Here is a 20966-nt window from a genome sequence, read left to right as displayed (position 1 = left end):
AATCCCGGACCCAGCGGGACCCCGGCACGCACCTTCTCGTCGCCCACGTCCTTGCTGAGGCTGTCCATGGCCAGCAGCAGCTCGGGGCCGGGCGCCAGGGGCCAGCGACTGACGCTCGAGGGCAACTTCACGCTCTGGGAGTCGTGAACCACCCAGAGCCGCACCCCCGGCGTGCCCTGGGCTTGGAAGGACACGGCACCCTTGGGAGCGGAGCTGGAAGGGGGAAAAGCGGTCAGGATCCCGGGAATGGTGAGGGCGGGAATGGGAATTCTGCGAGGAGTCGCTGGGAGGAGCGGTGGGAAACTCAGATATTCCCAGAAAATGCAACTTCAACAAGTCCTGCAATGTGGAATTGGGGTAAAACCTTCAACGGGGAACCAGTGCTGGGGTTCAGAACATCGACGAGTCCTGGCAATGCAAATATTCCTGGAAAATGCAGCTGCAGCAAGGGCTGCGATCTGAAACTGGGAGAAATCCTCCAACGTGCAACAAGTCCTGACATTTCAAATGACCAAAAGCGCTGCAAAATGCAACAAATCCTGGAAAATGCAGCTGCAACAAGTCCAGCCATATTCAATTACGGTAACTCCTTCAATATGAAACACATCCTGCAATTTCGAGTATCAGCAACTCCTGGAAAATGCGAATAATCCTGGAAAATGCAGCTGCTGCAAGCCCTGAGCTGTGGAATTGTTATAAAATCTCCAGTATTATCAAATCCCCAAATTCAGAGTAGCAAGAGCTCCTGGGAAATGGAAGGAAATGAAAAATGCAACCGCGGGGAGCCCTGAGATGTGAAACTCTGGCAAATCCTCCAGCGTGGAACCAATCCTGAAATGCGGAACAGCAGCAGGTGCTGGGAAACGCAACTGGACCTGGAAAACGCAGCTGCAGGAGGTGCTGCGAGGGAAATGGGGATAAATCCTCCCGCGTGGAACAAATCCTGCCACGGTCACCCAAACCGCGGCAAATCCCGCGGCCTGGAATTGCATCAATTCCCTGGACACGCGGCGAATCCCACAAAACGTGAGGAGAGCCGCTCCCGGAAAAGGCAATTCCGACAAATCCCGCCAAAGGCGATTAAAGGCAAATCCCGCCCGAGCCTACGAGCCCTGGAAAAGGCGACGGCGCCAAACCCGCGATACCCACGGCAGGAATCCCTCAAAAAACCCCAGATCCAGTGATTTTCCAGGTGCAAAGCGCTCCCCGTCCCGCCGTGGGAAACGGGAATAAACGGGAATAACCTGCACAGAGATAACCGCAGCCATCCCTCCGGAACGCCCCAAATCTCGGACTGAAATCCGCCAGCCTCCCGAAGGCAGCGGGGACGGAACCCGGCCCATCCCGCGCGGCTCCATCCCGGAGCTGCCCGGCGAGGATTTGGGGCTCGGATCTCCCCAAAATCGGCGTTTCCGCCGGCGGCAGCGCCGAGCGGGGCCGGCCCGGGCCAAACCCCGGCGCTGCGCAGGTCGGAGCTCGCCCCGCCCCGGTTCGGGAGGCCGCGGGCGATGGGCCCGGAGCGAATCCGGACCCGGGAGGAGGAAAACGCGGCTCCAGCTCGGGGCGGAGGGGAAAATCGCGGCCCGGGGCAGCGGTGGGGACGGGATGGGAGGGAGGTGAACCCCGAGCTGCTGCGGCCGGAGCGGGGTTTGGGGAACAAAGAGCCGAAGCCGCTGCCCGGGCGCTCCCGGATCTGGGCTGGAGCCAGGGAAGCGGCTCCGCATCCAGCGCCGGGAGGGGCCGCGCGGGTTTCGCTCTCCGCGCTCCCCCGAAAGCAGGAAATATTTATTATTTCATGGGCCGGGATGCGCAGCGCAGCCTTAAAACCCCAAAAAGGGCTTTTGGCAGCCCAGGCGCGGCAGAACCCCTCCTGGAATGTCGCGGTCCCGCCGGAGCCTCCCCTTCCTGCCGGGACCCCCGGGAGCAGCCCCGCGGAGCGGCCGCGCCGCCCCCTCCCCGCCGCGCGCTATTCCCGGCCTTGCCCTGATGGGATAAAGGGGGAAAAGCGGCTTTGCTGCCCCGCGCTCACCCGCACACGTCCAGCGACAGCTCGGTGCCCAGCACGCACACGGTGCTGGTGGGGCGCTGCGTGGACAGCTGGACACGGCGCTGCTGGGCCATCGCGGCCGCCCCGGGCACCCTCGGGTGCCGCGCCCGCTGCCAGCGGGGATTTATAAAGCCGGGCTGCTGGGAGGGGATCAGCCAAAGCCCGGCCTAATCCCACCTCCAGGACTGGGTGTGCGCGGGTCCGGCCGGAGCGGGGATGGGAGCGGGGATGGGAAGCGGCCCGGGACACCCACGGGATGCTCCGGGGGGGCTCCGGGGGGGCTCGGGCTCCGCTCAGCACAAAGGGACGCGGTGCGAGCGGTCACCTCCGACCCACGCCGGGAAGTATCCACCGCGACACCCGAGCCGGGCTGGGCCCGCGCCAGCGCCGGGCTCGGCCGGGTTCGGTTTCTGCTCCTGAAGGGTTTTTTTATTCGTTCAGCCGGGACAATGCGCTGGAATTCTCCCCTCCCTCGGGGAGGGCTGCAGGTGCGGAGTGGGCGCTCGCCCGGCTGCTCTGGGCGCTGCCGGGGATGTCACCTGCGCCGGGGACAGCGGACCCCCGGCCGCTTTAATCGCCCTGGTTTTAATTAAATCCCCGCCCGCGCGGGGCAGAGGGAGCCCTTTGTCCCTGCAGCTGTTCCCGAACCCCCTCCCAGCGGCGTCACGCGCGGCCCGGATTCGATGTCGCTCCTCGGGGCCGGGAATGTCGGCAGGGACACAGCCCCGGGGAAATGGGGTTAGGAATCCGCGTTCGGGGCAAAAAGAGGGCGGGGGAGCGGGATGTGCGGGAGCATCCCCTCCGCAGGTCCCGGGAGTCGGAACCGGAGGTGCAGCTACGCCGCAGAAATCCTGCGGGGAAAGCAGAGCGCCCGGAACAGCAGCGGGGCTGCGCGGGCCGAGCCGTGCCCGGGGCACCGCGCGGGTGTCGGCTCCCGGGGCGCTGCCAGGCGGGTGCCAGGCGGGCACGGGGAAGAACGCGGAGGCAAAAGAGCGGAGGGAGACGGAAGTTCCCTCCTGGAGAAGGTGCGGAAAGGTAACGAGGAGGGCAGGGCGGGTTCCTGCAGCCCGGGACGGGGGCAGAGCCAGGTTCCCCAGCAGGAAGCGTTTTTTGGCCGAAACAGGGGATTTTGGGGGGTGTTATCAGCTGCAAACCCACGGCCAGGGACTCCGTGACCCCGCAGCAGTGGGATGGGGCCTGCGCCCCTCGGAGCAGCCCCCTCACCCCGCAGTGCCACCCACCAATCCCAAACCAACCCCCGTGCTCCAAACCAGGCTCCAAAGGACATTTCGGCACCGGGAGAGGAGGGAGGGAGGAAGAACGGGAGATGGGGAAGCGCTGCCCCCTCGGTGCCCGTGAAGCTTTATTGGCCAAACCCGTGCTTCGGGTGCTTTTCCGGCGCAGGAAATGCGCCTTCCCCGTGGTGCAGGAAATGCAGGACCCGCCCGGGGCCACCTCAGGGCACCACGTGCCACCACTTGAAGGCGAAGGGCTTGCGGCGCACGTTGGTGCCGCAGTGAACGTCCCCCGCCAGCACGTGGTAGGAGAAGAAGTCGTCGATGAAGGTGCAGGAGAGGCCCAGGGGCTCCAGCAGCTCCCGCACGCGCTGCTCCAGGCAGCACCGCCCGCCCACCGCCGGCCCGAAGGGCTTGGGGATGCCCAGGTGGCGGCCCAGCACCAGCATGTTCACCTGCGGCAGCGGGATTCCCTCAGGGACCGCGCTCCCGGCGCGCCGGGCTCGCCCGGGGGCTCGCCCGGGGGCTCGCCCGGGGCTGCGGGGCTCGGGCTCTCACCATGTCCGGGAACAGAGCGTCGGCGCGGGAGCCCGTGAGCACGAAGAGCTGCGGGATGTCGATGATGTCCTGCTCGCTCAGCCCCAGCTCCTGCTTCAGCAGCTCGCGGTTCCAGTCGATGCAGCGCTGGGGAAAGGGCCTGGAGCTGCCATCCCAGCCCTCCCGATGCCACCCGCTGGATCCCGGCTGGATCCTCGTCCGCTCCCAGTCCCACCCCATCCCTGAGAACAGCCACCCCCTGCATCCCCTCTCTCCCTTCAGCTGCCACCTCTGCGTCACTCGGGGCGTGGATCCCTCTCCTCGCCCACTCCGGGCACTCCGGCCATTCCCAGGAACCCCCAATCCCCTCCCTGCGCCCAGGAATCCCCCCTGGAACCGAGGAGAGGGAATCCCCCGCAGTCCAGGGATCCCAGACCCACCTGCACGTGCCGGTTGTCGCTCCGCAGGGACTCGTCCGCCAGGATCTCGTCGATGCTCTTCTTCTCGGTGCCCTTCAACCCTGCGGGCGTGGGGGCATGAGGGACAGCGGGAAGGGACGGCGGGAATGGGCACTGGGAAGGGACAGCGGGAAGGGACGGCGGGAATGGGCACTGGGAAGGGATGGCAGGAATGGGCACTGGCAAGGGACAGCGGGAAGGGACGGCGGGAATGGGCACTGGGAAGGGATGGCGGGAATGGGCACTGGGAAGGGACAGAGGGAATGGACACTGGGAAGGGATGGCGGGAATGGGCAGTGGGAAGGGACAGCGGGAAGGGACGGCGGGAATGGGCACTGGGAAGGGATGGCGGGAATGGGCACTGGGAAGGGACAGAGGGAATGGGCACTGGGAAGGGACAGCGAGAAGGGACAGCAGGAATGGGCACTGGGAAGGGACACTGGGAATGGGCACTGGGAAGGGACAGCAGGAAGGGACAGAGAGAAGGGACACTGGGAATGGACAGTGGGAAGGGGCACCTGGAATGGACACTGGGAAGGGACAGTGGGAAGGGACACCCGGAATGGGCACTGGGAAGGGACACTGGGAATGGACAGTGGGAAGGGACAGTGGGAAGGGGCACCCGGAATGGGCACTGGGAAGGGACAGAGGGAAGGGACACTGGGAATGGACACTGGGAAGGGACCCGGGAATGCCGTCCCACAGGGCCGTCCCTCAGCCAGCCCTCACCAATGAACTGCGTGGCTTCCCCGTGGCCCTGGCGCTGCTTCTCCCTGAAGAGTTGGTAGCAGGCGTTGGGGCTGGCCAGGAGCAGCCGGAATCCCTGCGGGACAGAGCCCGGCGGTCAGCCCTGGCTGGGGGGGGGAGAGCCCCAGTGCCCGGCTGGGAGGCACCGCGGCCACCCCGGCCCCGGCCCCCGGATCCCCGCGGAGGGCAAACGGCTGGGAAAGGGGGTTTGGGGGGCTTGGGGGGGCTGCAGGGGTCGGCACCTTCCTGTCGAAGGCAGGGACGAAGGTGAGGAACTCATCCACGTGGCCCACGGTCAGCCACTCCGAGTACACCTCCAGCGGCGCCTGCACCTGCTGCGCGTACAGGAAATCCCGCACGGCCTTGGACATCCTGCGGCCGGACGCCCTGCGGGCACAGCGGGCAGCGCGAGCTGGACAGTGCGAGCTGGACGGGGCTGCCCTGCCCAGAGCTGCCCCAGAACTGCCCCAGAACTGCCCCAGAACTGCCCCAGAACTGCCCAGAACTGCCCAGAACTGCCCCAGAACTGCCCCAGAACTGCCCAGAACTGCCCTGCCCAGAACTGCCCAGAGCTGCCCAGAACTGCCCAGAACTGCCCTGCCCAGAGCTGCCCCAGAACTGCCCCAGAACTGCCCCAGAACTGCCCTGCCCAGAGCTGCCCCAGAGCTGCCCAGAGCTGCCCCAGAACTGCCCAGAACTGCCCCAGAACTGCCCAGAACTGCCCTGCCCAGAGCTGCCCCAGAGCTGCCCAGAACTGCCCCAGAACTGCCCTGCCCAGAGCTGCCCCAGAGCTGCCCAGAACTGCCCCAGAACTGCCCCAGAACTGCCCAGAACTGCCCTGCCCAGAGCTGCCCCAGAGCTGCCCAGAACTGCCCCAGAACTGCCCCAGAACTGCCCCAGAACTGCCCCAGAGCTGCCCCAGAACTGCCCCAGAACTGCCCTGCCCAGAACTGCCCAGAGCTGCCCAGAACTGCCCAGAACTGTCCAGACCAGAACTGCCCAGGCCAGAACTGCCCAGGCCAGAACTGCCCTCCCCAGAACTGCCCAGAGCTCCCCTGCCCAGAGCTCCCCAGAATTGCCCTTCCCAGAACTGCCCTTCCCAGAACTGCCCTTCCCAGAACTGCCCTTCCCAGCACTCCCCAGAGCTCCCTTGCCCAGAGCTCCCCTCCCCAGAGCTCCCCTTCCCAGAACTGCCCTGCCCAGAACTGCCCTGCCCAGAACTCCCCCTCTCCAGAGCTCCCCTTCCCAGAACTGCCCCAGAGCTCCCCTTCCCAGAGCTCCCCTTCCCAGAGCTCCCATTCCCAGAACTGCCCAGAACTGCCCTGCCCAGCGCTCCCCAGCGCTCCCATTCCCAGCGCTCCCCAGCGCTCCCATTCCCAGAGCTCCCATTCCCAGCGCTGCCCAGAGCTCCCCGCCGGCCCTCACGAGGAGCCCCACTGTTATCCCGTTTTCCTGGGAGGAGGCTGGAAAAGGCCCCGGCTGTGCTACGGACATTCACGGGTTGAAGTGCACAGAATAATCGAAATTATAGGTGGTTTATGCTAATACGGATTTATCCGCCTGATGCCTCAATTATGTGTTATTATGTCTGTTATGTATGGATATATCCCTATATTATATATAAAGTCTGTTTATAGAGACAAGTTATATAAATATATATTATATATATATAAAATATAAACATGTTATATAAATATATATAAAAATATAGATGTCATATAAATATATAAATATATATATATACAACTTATATAAATATATATTAAATATATAAAATATAAACGTTCTATAAATATATAATATATATACAAGTGATATAAATATGTATAACATATATAATATGCACATGTTCTATAAATATATATCATATATAGTACATACGTGTTATATAAATATATATGATATATAATATATGATATATATACTAAATATATTTAGTATATATAAATATATATTGCTAGATCCCTATATTATAGAAATATATCAATATATCTCCTGTGCTTCAGATAAATAAATCCATATATCCCTACATTTTCCATAAATACATCGATATATCCCTATATTTTCCCTGAATACATTGATATATCCCAATATTTTCCATAAATGCATTGATATAGCCTAATATTTTCCCTGAATGCATCGATTTATCCCAGTATTTTCCCTGAATGCATCGATATATCCCAATATTTTCCAGGAATACATCCATTTATCCCAATTTTTTCCCTGAATGCATCGATTTATCCCAATATTTTCCAGGAATACATCGATATATCCCAATATTTTCCTGGAATGCATCAATGTATCCTAATTTTTTCCAGGAATATATCGATATATCCCGATATTTTCCCGGAATGCACGGATGTATCCCAGTATTTCCCAGGAATACATCGATATATCCCGATATTTCCCGGAATGCACGGGTGTATCCCAGTATTTCCCAGGAATACATCGATATATCCCGATATTTCCCGGAATGCACGGGTGTATCCCAGTATTTCCCAGGAATACATCGATATATCCCGATATTTCCCGGAATGCACGGGTGTATCCCAGTATTTCCCAGGAATACATCGATATATCCCGATATTTTCCCGGAATGCACGGATGTATCCCAGTATTTCCCAGGAATACATCGATATATCCCGATATTTCCCGGAATGCACGGGTGTATCCCAGTATTTCCCAGGAATACACCTCTAGGCCACGTCCATCCCTCGGGATCGCTGCACTCCGCGCCCCGCTCTGCTCGGGCACCTTCGGGTTTAGGTTTTCCCCACCCCCGACATTCCCAAATCCCTCCTTCCTGGGGTGCGGGGGCGAGCTTTCCTCGGCCAGGCGGCAGCGGGGAAATGGGAGGGCGTTAATTAAACGCCGGGCGCTAATCAGGGCCGGCCGGAGCGCCGGGGCGGCTCGGGCTCGCTGCTGCTTTTCCCGACAATGCCGTCCTTTGTGGCGGCTCCGGACGGAGCTTTGCTCCCCCGGCGCCGCCAAGCGCCGCCCGCCCCGGGCACAACAATAATTCCCAGTCATCCCGGATCCCAGCCTGTCCCGGATCCCCCGCTGCTCGCCTCGAAAGAGCAAATCCGAGCCGGGACGTGCGGGATTGGGGCGAAACGGGGCGAAAACGGGAGCGGCGGGGGGGTTTGTAGGGCTGGAGGCACAGCCGTGGGGTTTGCTGGTGAAATCTGGGATCTGATGGGGATTGGGGCCCGGGGTCCGCTCCGGGGAGGGTTTCGGGGCCGGCCCGCGCTGCAGAGGGAGGGGCGGCTCACCAGGGCAGGGGGCTGCCGATCAGGATCCGTCCCAGCGGGTACTCCTTGCCCCGCACCGTCACCGGCGGGCTCACGTCCAGGTTCCCGAAGGAATCCAGGCTGGTCACGCTCTTCCCGGGGGGCTCCCGGGTCACGTAGCCGAAATCCGGGCCCTGGAAAAGAGGGAAGCGGTGCCAAGGACCTTCCACGCGAGCGGGTTTTGGGGCGGAATAAGGGGATTTCAACGCAAGGGCGCACCAGGATCTTCTTGAAAGCAAAATCCTTCAGGCCTCTGTTCCGGGGAGAGTCGAAGACCACGGGGAAGGTCTTGTGAGGAGCTTCCACGTAGCCGAACTCCAGCTCATCCTGTTTTGGGAAGGAGAAGAGGAGAAGGAGGAGGAGGAGGAGAAGGAAGGCTTTGGGGGGTGATAGCAATCTCCACGAGGGATGTGGGGAGGGTGGGGCAGGACATGGGACGAGCCTGGCAAAGCCCAGCCTAAACCAGTGGGGAGGCTCCTGCCCGGCTCTCCCGGGGTGACGCCGCAGCCAGCGCATCCTCCTGGGGTTCCCCTGGCAGTGGGGACCCTCCTGGAAAGCCCCGTGGGGTCCCTCCTGCACTGGGGTCCCTCAAGCCGTGGCCCGTGGGGTCCCTCCTGCACTGGGGTCCCCCTTGCCATGGGGTCCCTCTCCCGACGAGGTCCCTTTCCCAGTGCCCCGCTGCGTCCCCGGTGCCAGGCCAGGCTCCCTGGGCACTGTCCCCGTCCGTGCCACCACTCCCTGTGCCTCAGTCCCGGTTCCCCGGTTCGCTCCTGGCATTCCAGGCGCTCCCCAAGCCACAGGGGTGACACCGGGAGCCCGTGAGGGACCCCGAGAGCCCGACGTGAGGCCGGCGTGGCTGACCTGGATCCAGCGGTCGCTGCGGGTGTCCTGCTCCGAGCACACGGTCAGTTTGCAGCTGGCTTTCCTCAGCAGCGCCCGCAGCCCCTCCATGAAGGTCTCGTTGGAGTCCGAGCCCTGCTTGATGCTGGGGGGACGGGCAGGGACTGGGGCTGCGAGGGGATCACGGGGAGACCCCACAGCCCCGGCCCCGCAGCTCGTTCCTCGTTCCTGAGCACCCCGGGCAACGCTCCTGCCTGGGATTGGAGCTGGAGAGGGAACTGCAGCCTTTCTCCTTGGGATTTAAATGTCCCTGACCTGGAGAGGGAACTGCAGCCTTTCTCCTTGGGATTTAAACGCCCTGGACCTGGAGAGGGAACTGCAGCCTTTCTCCTTGGGATTTAAACACCCTGGACCTGGAGAGGGAACTGCAGCCTTTCTCCTTGGGATTTAAACACCCTGGACCTGGAGAGGGAACTGCAGCCTTTCTCCTTGGGATTTAAATGTCCCTGACCTGGAGAGGGAACTGCAGCCTTTCTCCTTGGGATTTAAATGTCCCTGACCTGGAGAGGGAACTGCAGCCTTTCTCCTTGGGATTTAAACACCCTGGACCTGGAGAGGGAACTGCAGCCTTTCTCCTTGGGATTTAAATGTCCCTGACCTGGAGAGGGAACTGCAGCCTTTCTCCTTGGGATTTAAATGTCCCTGACCTGGAGAGGGAACTGCAGCCTTTCTCCTTGGGATTTAAACACCCTGGACCTGGAGAGGGAACTGCAGCCTTTCTCCTTGGGATTTAAACACCCTGGACCTGGAGAGGGAACTGCAGCCTTTCTCCTTGGGATTTAAATGTCCCTGACCTGGAGAGGGAACTGCAGCCTTTCTCCTTGGGATTTAAACACCCTGGACCTGGAGAGGGAACTGCAGCCTTTCTCCTTGGGATTTAAACGCCCTGGACCTGGAGAGGGAACTGCAGCCTTTCTCCTTGGGATTTAAATGTCCCTGACCTGGAGAGGGAACTGCAGCCTTTCTCCTTGGGATTTAAATGTCCCTGACCTGGAGAGGGAACTGCAGCCTTTCTCCTTGGGATTTAAACACCCTGGACCTGGAGAGGGAACTGCAGCCTTTCTCCTTGGGATTTAAATGTCCCTGACCTGGAGAGGGAACTGCAGCCTTTCTCCTTGGAATTTAAACGCCCTGGACCTGGAGAGGGAACTGCAGCCTTTCTCCTTGGGATTTAAACACCCTGGACCTGGAGAGGGAACTGCAGCCTTTCTCCTTGGGATTTAAACGCCCTGGACCTGGAGAGGGAACTGCAGCCTTTCTCCTTGGGATTTAAACACCCTGGACCTGGAGAGGGAACTGCAGCCTTTCTCCTTGGGATTTAAATGTCCCTGACCTGGAGAGGGAACTGCAGCCTTTCTCCTTGGGATTTAAACACCCTGGACCTGGAGAGGGAACTGCAGCCTTTCTCCTTGGGATTTAAATGTCCCTGACCTGGAGAGGGAACTGCAGCCTTTCTCCTTGGGATTTAAATGTCCCTGACCTGGAGAGGGAACTGCAGCCTTTCTCCTTGGGATTTAAATGTCCCTGACCTGGAGAGGGAACTGCAGCCTTTCTCCTTGGGATTTAAATGTCCCTGACCTGGAGAGGGAACTGCAGCCTTTCTCCTTGGGATTTAAATGTCCCTGACCTGGAGAGGGAACTGCAGCCTTTCTCCTTGGGATTTAAACACCCTGGACCTGGAGAGGGAACTGCAGCCTTTCTCCTTGGGATTTAAACGCCCTGGACCTGGAGAGGGAACTGCAGCCTTTCTCCTTGGGATTTAAACGCCCTGGACCTGGAGAGGGAACTGCAGCCTTTCTCCTTGGGATTTAAACACCCTGGACCTGGAGAGGGAACTGCAGCCTTTCTCCTTGGGATTTAAACACCCTGGACCTGGAGAGGGAACTGCAGCCTTTCTCCTTGGGATTTAAACGCCCTGGACCTGGAGAGGGAACTGCAGCCTTTCTCCTTGGGATTTAAATGTCCCTGACCTGGAGAGGGAACTGCAGCCTTTCTCCTTGGGATTTAAATGTCCCTGACCTGGAGAGGGAACTGCAGCCTTTCTCCTTGGGATTTAAATGTCCCTGACCTGGAGAGGGAACTGCAGCCTTTCTCCTTGGGATTTAAATGTCCCTGACCTGGAGAGGGAACTGCAGCCTTTCTCCTTGGGATTTAAATGTCCCTGACCTGGAGAGGGAACTGCAGCCTTTCTCCTTGGGATTTAAACGCCCTGGACCTGGAGAGGGAACTGCAGCCTTTCTCCTTGGGATTTAAACGCCCTGGACCTGGAGAGGGAACTGCAGCCTTTCTCCTTGGGATTTAAACACCCTGGACCTGGAGAGGGAACTGCAGCCTTTCTCCTTGGGATTTAAACGCCCTGGACCTGGAGAGGGAACTGCAGCCTTTCTCCTTGGGATTTAAACACCCTGGACCTGGAGAGGGAACTGCAGCCTTTCTCCTCGGGACTTAAACACCCTGGACCTGGAGAGGGAACTGCAGCCTTTCTCCTTGGGATTTAAACACCCTGGACCTGGAGAGGGAACTGCAGCCTTTCTCCTTGGGATTTAAACGCCCTGGACCTGGAGAGGGAACTGCAGCCTTTCTCCTTGGGACTTAAACACCCTGGGCAACATTCCTGAATGGGATTGGAGCTGGAGAAGGTCCTGCAGCCTTTCTCCTTGGGATTTAAATGTCCCTGACCTGGAGAGGGAACTGCAGCCTTTCTCCTTGGGATTTAAATGTCCCTGACCTGGAGAGGGAACTGCAGCCTTTCTCCTTGGGATTTAAACACCCTGGACCTGGAGAGGGAACTGCAGCCTTTCTCCTTGGGATTTAAACGCCCTGGACCTGGAGAGGGAACTGCAGCCTTTCTCCTTGGGATTTAAACGCCCTGGACCTGGAGAGGGAACTGCAGCCTTTCTCCTTGGGATTTAAACGCCCTGGACCTGGAGAGGGAACTGCAGCCTTTCTCCTTGGGATTTAAACGCCCTGGACCTGGAGAGGGAACTGCAGCCTTTCTCCTTGGGATTTAAATGTCCCTGACCTGGAGAGGGAACTGCAGCCTTTCTCCTTGGGATTTAAATGTCCCTGACCTGGAGAGGGAACTGCAGCCTTTCTCCTTGGGATTTAAACACCCTGGACCTGGAGAGGGAACTGCAGCCTTTCTCCTTGGGATTTAAACACCCTGGACCTGGAGAGGGAACTGCAGCCTTTCTCCTTGGGATTTAAACGCCCTGGACCTGGAGAGGGAACTGCAGCCTTTCTCCTTGGGATTTAAACACCCTGGACCTGGAGAGGGAACTGCAGCCTTTCTCCTTGGGATTTAAACGCCCTGGACCTGGAGAGGGAACTGCAGCCTTTCTCCTTGGGATTTAAACACCCTGGACCTGGAGAGGGAACTGCAGCCTTTCTCCTTGGGATTTAAACACCCTGGACCTGGAGAGGGAACTGCAGCCTTTCTCCTTGGGATTTAAACACCCTGGGCAACATTCCTGAATGGGATTGGAGCTGGAGAAGGTCCTGCAGCCTTTCTCCTTGGGATTTAAATGTCCCTGACCTGAAGAAGGTCCTCCAGGGTTTTTCCTTGGGATTTAAACACTCTGGGCAACATTCCTGAATGGGATTGGAGCTGGAGAAGGTCCTGCAGCGCTCCTCCTTGGGATGGAAATGACTCCCACAGTGCCAGCTGGCTCCCTTCCCAAATATTCCCAGCAGGGAATGCCCAAACCCTGGCTCACCAACGGCTGCCACTCAGCCCGGAAGGGTCGGGAACTCCTCCCTGGGGCATCCCCCAGGGCAGGACATCACGGGGGACACCCCTCCTACCTGCACACAAACACCTCCAGAGGCTGCTGGGTGTTGGGCGTCATGATCCAGGGCGCCACGCGGAAAACCACGGTGTCCGTGAAGATCGGCGTGCCCGGGGAATCCTGCCGGGGCCGGGACAGAGCTCGGGAACTCGGCCACGGGGGGGTTCAGGAGGGCGTGCGTGGGGCCGAGCTCCCGTACCTTGTGGGGCACCTCCAGCAAGCTGGCGCTGAAGGACACGAGGCCGGAGAAGCCCCTGTCGGGGAACGCCAGCCCCTCCACGTAGAAGGTGCTGTCCCCGAGGCCGGCGCGGTCCAGCACGTAGGAGAGCTTGTCCGGCCCCAGCACGGGCTTGTAGTGCGGGTGGGAGTCACCGCCTGCAGAAAGCCCCAGTTCCCAGCCCCGATTCAGCCGCGGGCCCGCAGCGGGGCCACGCCGGCAGCAGGAGGAGGTGGCCGGTGCCAGAGGGCGGCAGAGGAGCGGGCGTGCCTCCTCCTCCTCCTCCTCCTCCTCCCTGGGAACACACTTGGCCTCGCCGGGACGAAGAGGGCTCCGTCCCCTCGGGTCCAGCCCTTTCAAGGTGCGTGGCTCCGGCTGAGCATCTAATGATACCCTTGGCTCCCCTGACCTGATTTTCGGCGCGGAGCTGCCAGGGATCCGACTGTTCAAAGGCGAAGGGCACTGCCCCACGGGATGGGCTGCTTGGCTGCCTGGATCCCTGCCCGAGCCAAAACAGCGCTGGGAGCCGCGTGGGGGTTCCCGCTCCATGGGAACGCCGGAATTCCAGCACCCTCGCTGGGAAAAGCCTCTTTGGAGCCTTCTTCCCCTTGATTTTTCCCCATGCAGCCCCACCTTGTGCAACAGCAGAGGGGCTTTGGGGGTAAAGGAGCGTTTACAGCACATTGGGGTGCCCCAATGAACAAACCCTGTGGGGCCGGCTCACCTGGGGGTCCTGCAGGAGAGGGGGAAGGTACTCACGGGTGGCGTGGAAAACCCGCACTTTGTCCGCGTCGGTCTCGGGGACGTGCAGCACCACCTGGTACTCGGCAAAGACGGCGCTGGGCCCCTGGGTCCGCAGCAGCATCACGGACATGTCCTGCAGGTCTGGGGCACACGGGGGACACGGAGGGAGGGGATGGAAGTGGGAAAGCCCCCAGGGAGCCCCTCAGGATCGCAGCCTACCTGCCGGCGTCCGTATGTCCGCCTGGCCGCTGTCCGTGCCCCCCGCGCCGGGGCTGTCCCGGTCACAGTTGACCAACAGCACGGCCCCTTGTCCATCCGGGCCCCACGTCCACTTGGCCTGGAGGAGAAGCACCAAGAGAGGACGGGAGCACCATTTCCCCCATCCCGGGCCGAGGAAAGCCCCGCCGGCTCGGAGGGGAGCCCGGCCACGCAGCGAGGAGACGCCAGCGCCGCTTCCAACCCGCTCCACTTCCCAGCAGCCGCTTCCAGCACGGCCTGCACCGACTGCTCCCAGATCTTATCTTCCGACGAGGCTGGAGGCGCCTTCCAGCCTCGCCTGGACACGGCTGCAGCGCTTGTGGAAGCTCAGCCCATCTCGATAGCCAATTTGCGCCGCCGATCGGGCTGCGGTTAATTAGCCTGGCTTAAGTGCCTGGGCTCATGCAGATGTGTGGCCAAAGGGGGAAATCTCCTGCTGCTTGCCAAACTCATTTAGCGGCACCTTTGGGGCCCAAAAAGGAAAAGAAAAATAGAAAAGAAGAAGCAGAAGCAGACGAAGATGAAGATGAAGATGAAGACAAAGAAGAAGGAGGAAAAAAAGAAAAAGAGAAAAAGAAGGAGAAGGAGAAGGAGAAGGAGAAGGAGAAGGCCGAGTGTTTTCTCCTGTGGGATCCTCGGTGCCGGGCTGGAGCCGCGGGAGGTTTTGGCGTGGAATAGGCTGAGGATCTGCCGGGTCGTTTCCCTTACGCAGACACCGCCCAGCTCCCTCTCCCTCCTGGAGATGTTCCAGGAAGAGGCTGCGAACGGATCCGGCCTCCCAGCAAAGCTCTCGTTACCTTGTCCTTGCCTTTGCTCTTCACTCGGCCACTCCGGCTCACGTCCACGTCCAGGGACACGTCTGGAACAGCAAGAGAGCCACGGGCAGGGGGATGAGCTCTCGGTGCCGCTTTGGGCTCCTCCTCGGCGCTGTCCACGAGCGACCCCACACCAACCCCACCTTCGCGCCCCAAAGCTGCTCCAGACCCAACAATTCCAAGTGTGACAAGAAAATCCAACCCAACGGCTTTCCCACGACTTTCCCTCTTTGATCTCCAGCTGTCTCCTCTCATTTTGGTTCCCCCAGCAGGGACATTCCCCACTTCTTGGCAGATATTACATTTTCATGGTGGATTTTACCTTCTCATGGAATATTTTACGTTTTCACCGATTTCCTTACGACTGTTGTGTTTTCCATGAAGCCAAAACGCGGCAGAGGCACACAAACATGTTTTTGCCATGGCTGAGTGAGCTCCTAAATAATTCCTAGGGAATCTGAGAAGGGCTTTCCCTCACGGAGCTCTTCTTGCCCCAAGTTCCTGCCTCTGCTGCAGGGATCTGCCAGCGCCCTCATCCAAACCCCACCTCAGTCCTAACCCAAGAACTCCTCCGGATGGGACACACGGCGTGTGGAAAACACAGGGACTGAGGCAGAGCTTGTCCTTTCCTCGGCACAGAGAGGAGGACATGGAAAAGCTGGAAGGGAAACTCTAAACCTAACCAAGAGAAGAACATTGGGAAGGCAAAATCCCTGTGGCCAGTGGTAGCCCCAGACGGCTCCAGTGGGGCCCATCAGCCACAGGACGCGGGAAACCTTCAGCCTGTCCAGGGGCAGCTTTGGGAGGCGTAGGCACGACTCGAGGACACGGGAACGCCTCAGAAAAATCCCAAATTTAGGATAATTAATCCTTCCACGTGGAGGCTTCTGCATCCAGACTGGTTGTCTGGACTCCCTCTGCGGCCAGCAGGGGAAAGCAGGCACTTGGAGGGAATGATTCACCTCATCCCAGGCTCCTGAAACAGAACTCTAAAGCAGGTCAGGCACCGCTGTGGTGCCGATTCCTCTCCCCTCGCTGCCGCGGAGGGCAGAGCTGGGGGAGAAGATCTCCCGTGGATCCTCTTCTCCCAGAGGCACAGCCTTGGCAGGCCGAGGAGGACGCTCCGTTCGCGCCGCGGGCGGGGCCGCGGCCCAGCCTCCGTCTCTTGTGCGCCATATAAGGCAGCGTAATCACGTTTTAATTATTTCCCTCTTCCTCGTCAGCATCGGTGAACACCCAAACCTTTATTGCGTGTGGCCCCCAAGGAATTCCACCCTCGTGGATCCCAAGAGATGAGGATTTCATGGGGCACCTACCGACACAGGTGAGGTACAGCCAAGCCACCGCCAGCTCGTTGCCCTCCCGGTTGTAGTAGGAAATCTTCACCTGCAGAGACATCCCCACACCGTGACCCACATCCCACCGGGCTGGCGGCATCCCCGCCCTCCCAGGAGCCCGGAATGAGCTGCCTGGGAAGGGCCCCACAAGGATCAGAGTCCAGCCCCTCCTGCCCAGCCAGCCGGGAGGTTCATCCAAGCCATCCTCCATTAACCACGGTTCTCCAAGCCCTCTGTGAAAATCGGGCACGGCAAAAGCCCAGCTTGGGATATCTTTTGTTGCCTGGCACCGACTTTTGCAACCGCCACAATGTCATCGTCAGAGCACCAAGTGGGATCTTCTCCTTCTCGGTTTCATTTCTCCTTAGTGCCAGTTACACAATTCTGCTCGAGTTCTTTCCCCCGAAAACCGCCCTGGTGTCAGCTTCACTGAGAAATCCTCGAGCTTTCCCAGGAAGTTTCCCTTATTTCCCCCACTTCTGGCACTCGAAAAGCACCTGACCTGGTTGTCGTCGATGGTCCTGCTGGTGCTGTCGATGGTCACCACCACCTCGATGTCGGGATCCAGGGGCCACCTGGAGTCGGCCGTGGGCTTTGTGGCGGGGCTGTGGATCATGTGCACCGTCACCGCCGGCGTGGCGTGCACGTCAAAGGACGCCGCACCCCTGGGGGTGGACCTGGAACACACCGGCCTTGGGTCAGAGACCACGGGAGCCAAATCCCGGAACCCGGAATTAAATCCCAGCCACGACTGGGTGGGAAGGGCTCCGAGACCATCCCTGGCTGATGAAATGTGTCCTCACGGTGTCACACGTGGTATCTCTGCGGTGGCGTTGAGCAAGCACGGCTCCCGCTGCAGCTCCGGCACGTCCGGCCGTGGTCAATCCCACGTCCGACCTCACTCCACAACACAACAAAACCCCCAAAACTCCAGCATCCCGTGACAAAACCCCGACGGGGGCGAGCCAGGATCATTGTAACGCCAGCCATGCGTGGGGATGGCTGTTGTGGGGCCATCCCGTGACGCGGGGGATGCTCGGGCTGGAGCGGAGCCTGGAGCTGGGCACGGAGCGCCGGCGCCCGGCTCCGTGACATCCTCGGGAGCCTTTGAAGTGCTGCTCCCTGCTCATTACAGCCGCTCCATCCCGGCAGCTCCGACCTGCTCCCGGCTGCCCCGGCCGCATCCCAAGGGGAGCGAGGTGGGAAACTTCACCAGCGAGAACATAAAACACAACATCAAAACCCCGCCGCGGCAGATTTCGCCCCGGTGTTGCTCTTGGCACGGCGTCGCCGGTGCCTGCAGCGGCTTGTGAGGAGATGAAAGCATCGCCCGGGTTTGGCTTGGCTCCCCCAGCAGGGACGTCCCCACTGCATGGCAGATTTTATGTTTCCATGGCAGATTTTACATTTCCATGGCAGATTTTACGTCCCCATGGCAGATTTTACCTTTTCACCGATTTCCTTTCGACTGTCGTGTTTTCCACGAAGCCAAAACGTGGCGGAGGCACAAAAATGTGTTTCCACCTAGGAAATCTGAGAAGGGCTTTCCCTCACGGAGCTCTTCTTGCCCCGAATCCTGCCCCCATCACTGGGGGATGAGGGATCCCGTGGGTTTGGGGCCGTTTGCTGAGGGTTTGCGGCCCTCCCACCTCAGGGCCTGCCGGATCCCCAACAGGCTCCACGTTCTGCCCCAAACAGCCCAAAACTCCGTGCATCCATCACTAAATTCCCCCCAGCTGGTGCTCCCCAGGAATGAAATGATCCCATTTTTTCACTGGAAGAGCCTCCATCAGCTGCTGTTTGGGACCACGGCTCAAATTTGTTACCAAGAAGCCAAATTAGCCCATTTGCGGGCTCTGGCTCCGTGTTTAAATCGGGCTGAGAGGGCTTTGAGGACAAAAAATTGCAGATATTAGGTTTTCTATATTCCCATCTGAACGAGGGGGGGAAATGAGGCAGTTTTGGGGCAGCCAAAGTTCTCTGAGGGGGACGGTGGCACATCCTGGGCCGGCCCCAAGACACCATCCCAGTAATTGTGATGCCGACTGGCTGGGGCTGTGCTCTCTGTCATTAGAAATGTGATTTATTAAATAATGACACTGTAACACCAGCGTAGGCACGGCCTCCTATCTGCCCAATAAACCTCCCCATGTTTCATCCTGGAAAAATCCCTTTTCCCGGCCCTGCCCGTGCACGGCCGCCGCTGGATTTTCCTCTGCCCGAGCCACGCGCTTCATTCTCGCTCCCGTTTTAGCTCCGAGTTGCTCGGCTGGAATTGCTCTTGCCCAATGTTCTCAGAGCCAGAAATAGACCCGGGCTTAGCCAGGGTGTGCTCAGGCTTTGTCTCCGAACCATCCCGGCCCGGCTCCGCCGCGATGCCTCAAGCCAATGTCCCTCCTTTGGATGAGCTCCCTGTGGGGCATCGTCCCCAAAATGAGCTCCCTGTGAGATTTCATCCCCAAAAATGAGCTCCTTGTAGGATTTCATCCCAAAAATGAGCTCCCTGTAGGATTTCATCCCAAAAATGAGCTCCCTGTGGGGCATCATCCCCAAAATGAGCTCCCTCTGGGATTTCATCCCAAAAATGAGCTCCCTGCGGCATTTCATCCCCAAAAATGAACTCCTTGTAGGATTTCATCTCCAAAATGCCAAAATGAGCTCCCTGGGGGACATCACCCCCTAAAACAGAGCCTTGGGGTGAGCTTCCAGTGGGACATCATCCCCTAAATTGGGTGAGCTCCCCGTGGGACATCATCCCCTAGAGCACACCCAGCAGGACCGGTCCCTCCAAACCCTCGGATGAACTCCTGACGGGCTCCGGGTCCCTCTCCACCTGCTCCTGCTCGGAACCGAGGGCAAACCCATCCCGTGGGAAGCGCCGGGACGCCCCGGTGCCGAGCCTTACCGGCGCGTGTCCAGGAAGAGCTCGGTGCCCCGCACGCAGACTCCGTGGGTAGCGTGGCTGGTGGACATCTCCACGACGTGTCGCGGGGCCATGGTGCCGCATGGGAAGAAGGCTCTGCCGGGCTTTGTGGGGAAACCAGCAGGACTGGATTAAAAGGCACGGGAAGGTAACTCCTCCTTCCCGGGATGACGGGGTTCGGCCAGGGGACCCTGGTCTCCACCTCCACCACCCCGCTGGGGAGATGGAGGAGATAGGGCAGCCCCCGGGGCACAGGGGTGCGATGGGGGGGTGGCAGCACCTCGGCGGGGGTTTGGGGGTGGTTGCCCTCTTTCTGTTCCTTCCCGGCTCCGTCTCACAGCCCACAGTTGGTGCAGAAGCCTTCCCACTGCCCCGGCAGAGCGGCGTGGCTGTTTGGGGTTATTACAGCGCTGTCATTAAAACCGGGCATTTTCTTGAAAACACCCCGAATGTTCCAGGCGGCCGCTCTCCGCGCGGGTGACTCACGGCCCCGGCTGCAGCAGCAGGGCCATGCCCGAGTAAAGCCGAACAAAAGGAAATGTTTGCTCAGGTCGGTCCTTCCCATCCCAACCATCCCGAGGACGGGAGGGACGGGGCAGGGAGAACTGGTTACGGGGCAGGCAGGGAAGGGGAAAACAACCAGCGGCCAGCAACGAGAGGCTTCCCGAGGAAATTAAAAGCTCTCCGTGGTTCACTCGGACCTCGAGGTCCGGGGGAATTGAGGGGTTTTAGGCCGAGATCCCGCAGGAAAATCCGCTCTGCCGGAAGGTGTCGGTGCCGGAGATGCCCGTCTCTCTCCGGGCTGTCCCGGAGGGTTTGCCTGCCTGCAAGGAAGGGAACCAGGCCAGATCCCCCCGGCTGCAGTGGCAGCGAGTCCCTGCCACGCTGGGGACGGAGGGAGCAGCTCCAGGGTGTCCTGCTGCTCCACGCCTCATCCCCCTGGGAATGGGGTGGGACGTGCGCAGGACAGGGAATGGGAAGGAGAGGCTGGGAAGGGAGAAACCCCTTTGGGGAGCAGCGGGAAAGGCGCAGGAGAGCCGGGCAGAGCTCCGAGGAGCCGGCCTCACCTCTGCACCGAGCTGCCCGTGCTCAGCCGGGGAGCAGCGAATTCCCGGAGGCATCAAACCGCCGGGATGAGCCCAGGAAAGGCTCCGGGAAAGGGCTCCGGAAAGGGCTCCGGGAAGGGGCTCCGGGAAAGGGCTCTGGAAAGGACTCTGGAAAGGGCTCCGGGAAGAGGCTCCGGGAAAGGGCTCCGGAAAGGACTCTGGAAAGGGCTCCGGGAAGAGGCTCCAGGGAAGGGCTCCGGGGAAGGGCTCCGGGAAAGGGCTCTGGAAAGGACTCTGTGAAGGGCTCTGGAAAGAGGCTCCAGGAAAGGGCTCCGGGAAGGGCTCCAGGGAAGGGCTCCGGGGAAGGGCTCCGGGAAAGGGCTCCGGAAAGGACTCTGGAAAGGGCTCTGGAAAGAGGCTCCAGGGAAGGGCTCCGGGGAAGGGCTCCGGGAAAGGGCTCCAGGAAGGGCTCCGGGAAGGGCTCTGGGAAGGGCTCTGGGAAGGGCTCTGGGATAGGGCTCCGGGAAAAGGCTCCAGGAAAGGGCTCTGGAAAGGGCTCCGGGAAAGGGCTCTGGAAAGGGCTCCAGGAAGGGCTCCCTCCCCCTTTAACTGCACCAAGCACCC

General features: G+C 60.0%; 1 protein-coding gene across 1 annotated transcript; it reads right to left on the bottom strand.

The window, feature by feature from the left end:
- Nucleotides 1-3386: 3386 nt before the first annotated feature.
- Nucleotides 3387-19413, bottom strand: LOC116454769 (protein-arginine deiminase type-1-like). The gene is made up of 16 exons (XM_032131751.1): nucleotides 19279-19413; nucleotides 16876-17050; nucleotides 16353-16422; nucleotides 15019-15080; nucleotides 14183-14300; nucleotides 13979-14104; nucleotides 13202-13377; nucleotides 13019-13122; nucleotides 9176-9299; nucleotides 8534-8641; nucleotides 8297-8448; nucleotides 5267-5411; nucleotides 5007-5100; nucleotides 4260-4339; nucleotides 3841-3966; nucleotides 3387-3737 (listed from the first exon to the last, which is right to left on the bottom strand). The coding sequence occupies exons 1-16, from the start codon at nucleotides 19368-19370 to the stop codon at nucleotides 3504-3506; spliced, it is 1986 nt and encodes a 661-aa protein (XP_031987642.1). The 5' UTR covers nucleotides 19371-19413; the 3' UTR covers nucleotides 3387-3503.
- Nucleotides 19414-20966: the final 1553 nt, after the last annotated feature.

Source organism: Corvus moneduloides, chromosome 22, assembly GCF_009650955.1.
Source record: "Corvus moneduloides isolate bCorMon1 chromosome 22, bCorMon1.pri, whole genome shotgun sequence".
Lineage (NCBI taxonomy): Eukaryota > Metazoa > Chordata > Aves > Passeriformes > Corvidae > Corvus > Corvus moneduloides.
Note: the sequence above shows the minus strand (reverse complement) of the source record. Positions and strands in the feature narration are given on the sequence as shown.

Excerpts from the sequence above, each read along its gene's own strand:
- LOC116454769 (XM_032131751.1), bottom strand. The coding sequence starts at position 19,370 with ATGGCCCCGCGACACGTCGTGGAGATGTCCACCAGCCACGCTACCCAC. Across the intron at positions 15,081-16,352 it reads GCTGTACCTCACCTGTGTCG|ACGTGTCCCTGGACGTGGAC; the intron begins GTAGGTGCCCCA and ends TTGCTGTTCCAG. Across the intron at positions 3,738-3,840 it reads ACGCTCTGTTCCCGGACATG|GTGAACATGCTGGTGCTGGG; the intron begins GTGAGAGCCCGA and ends CCGCTGCCGCAG.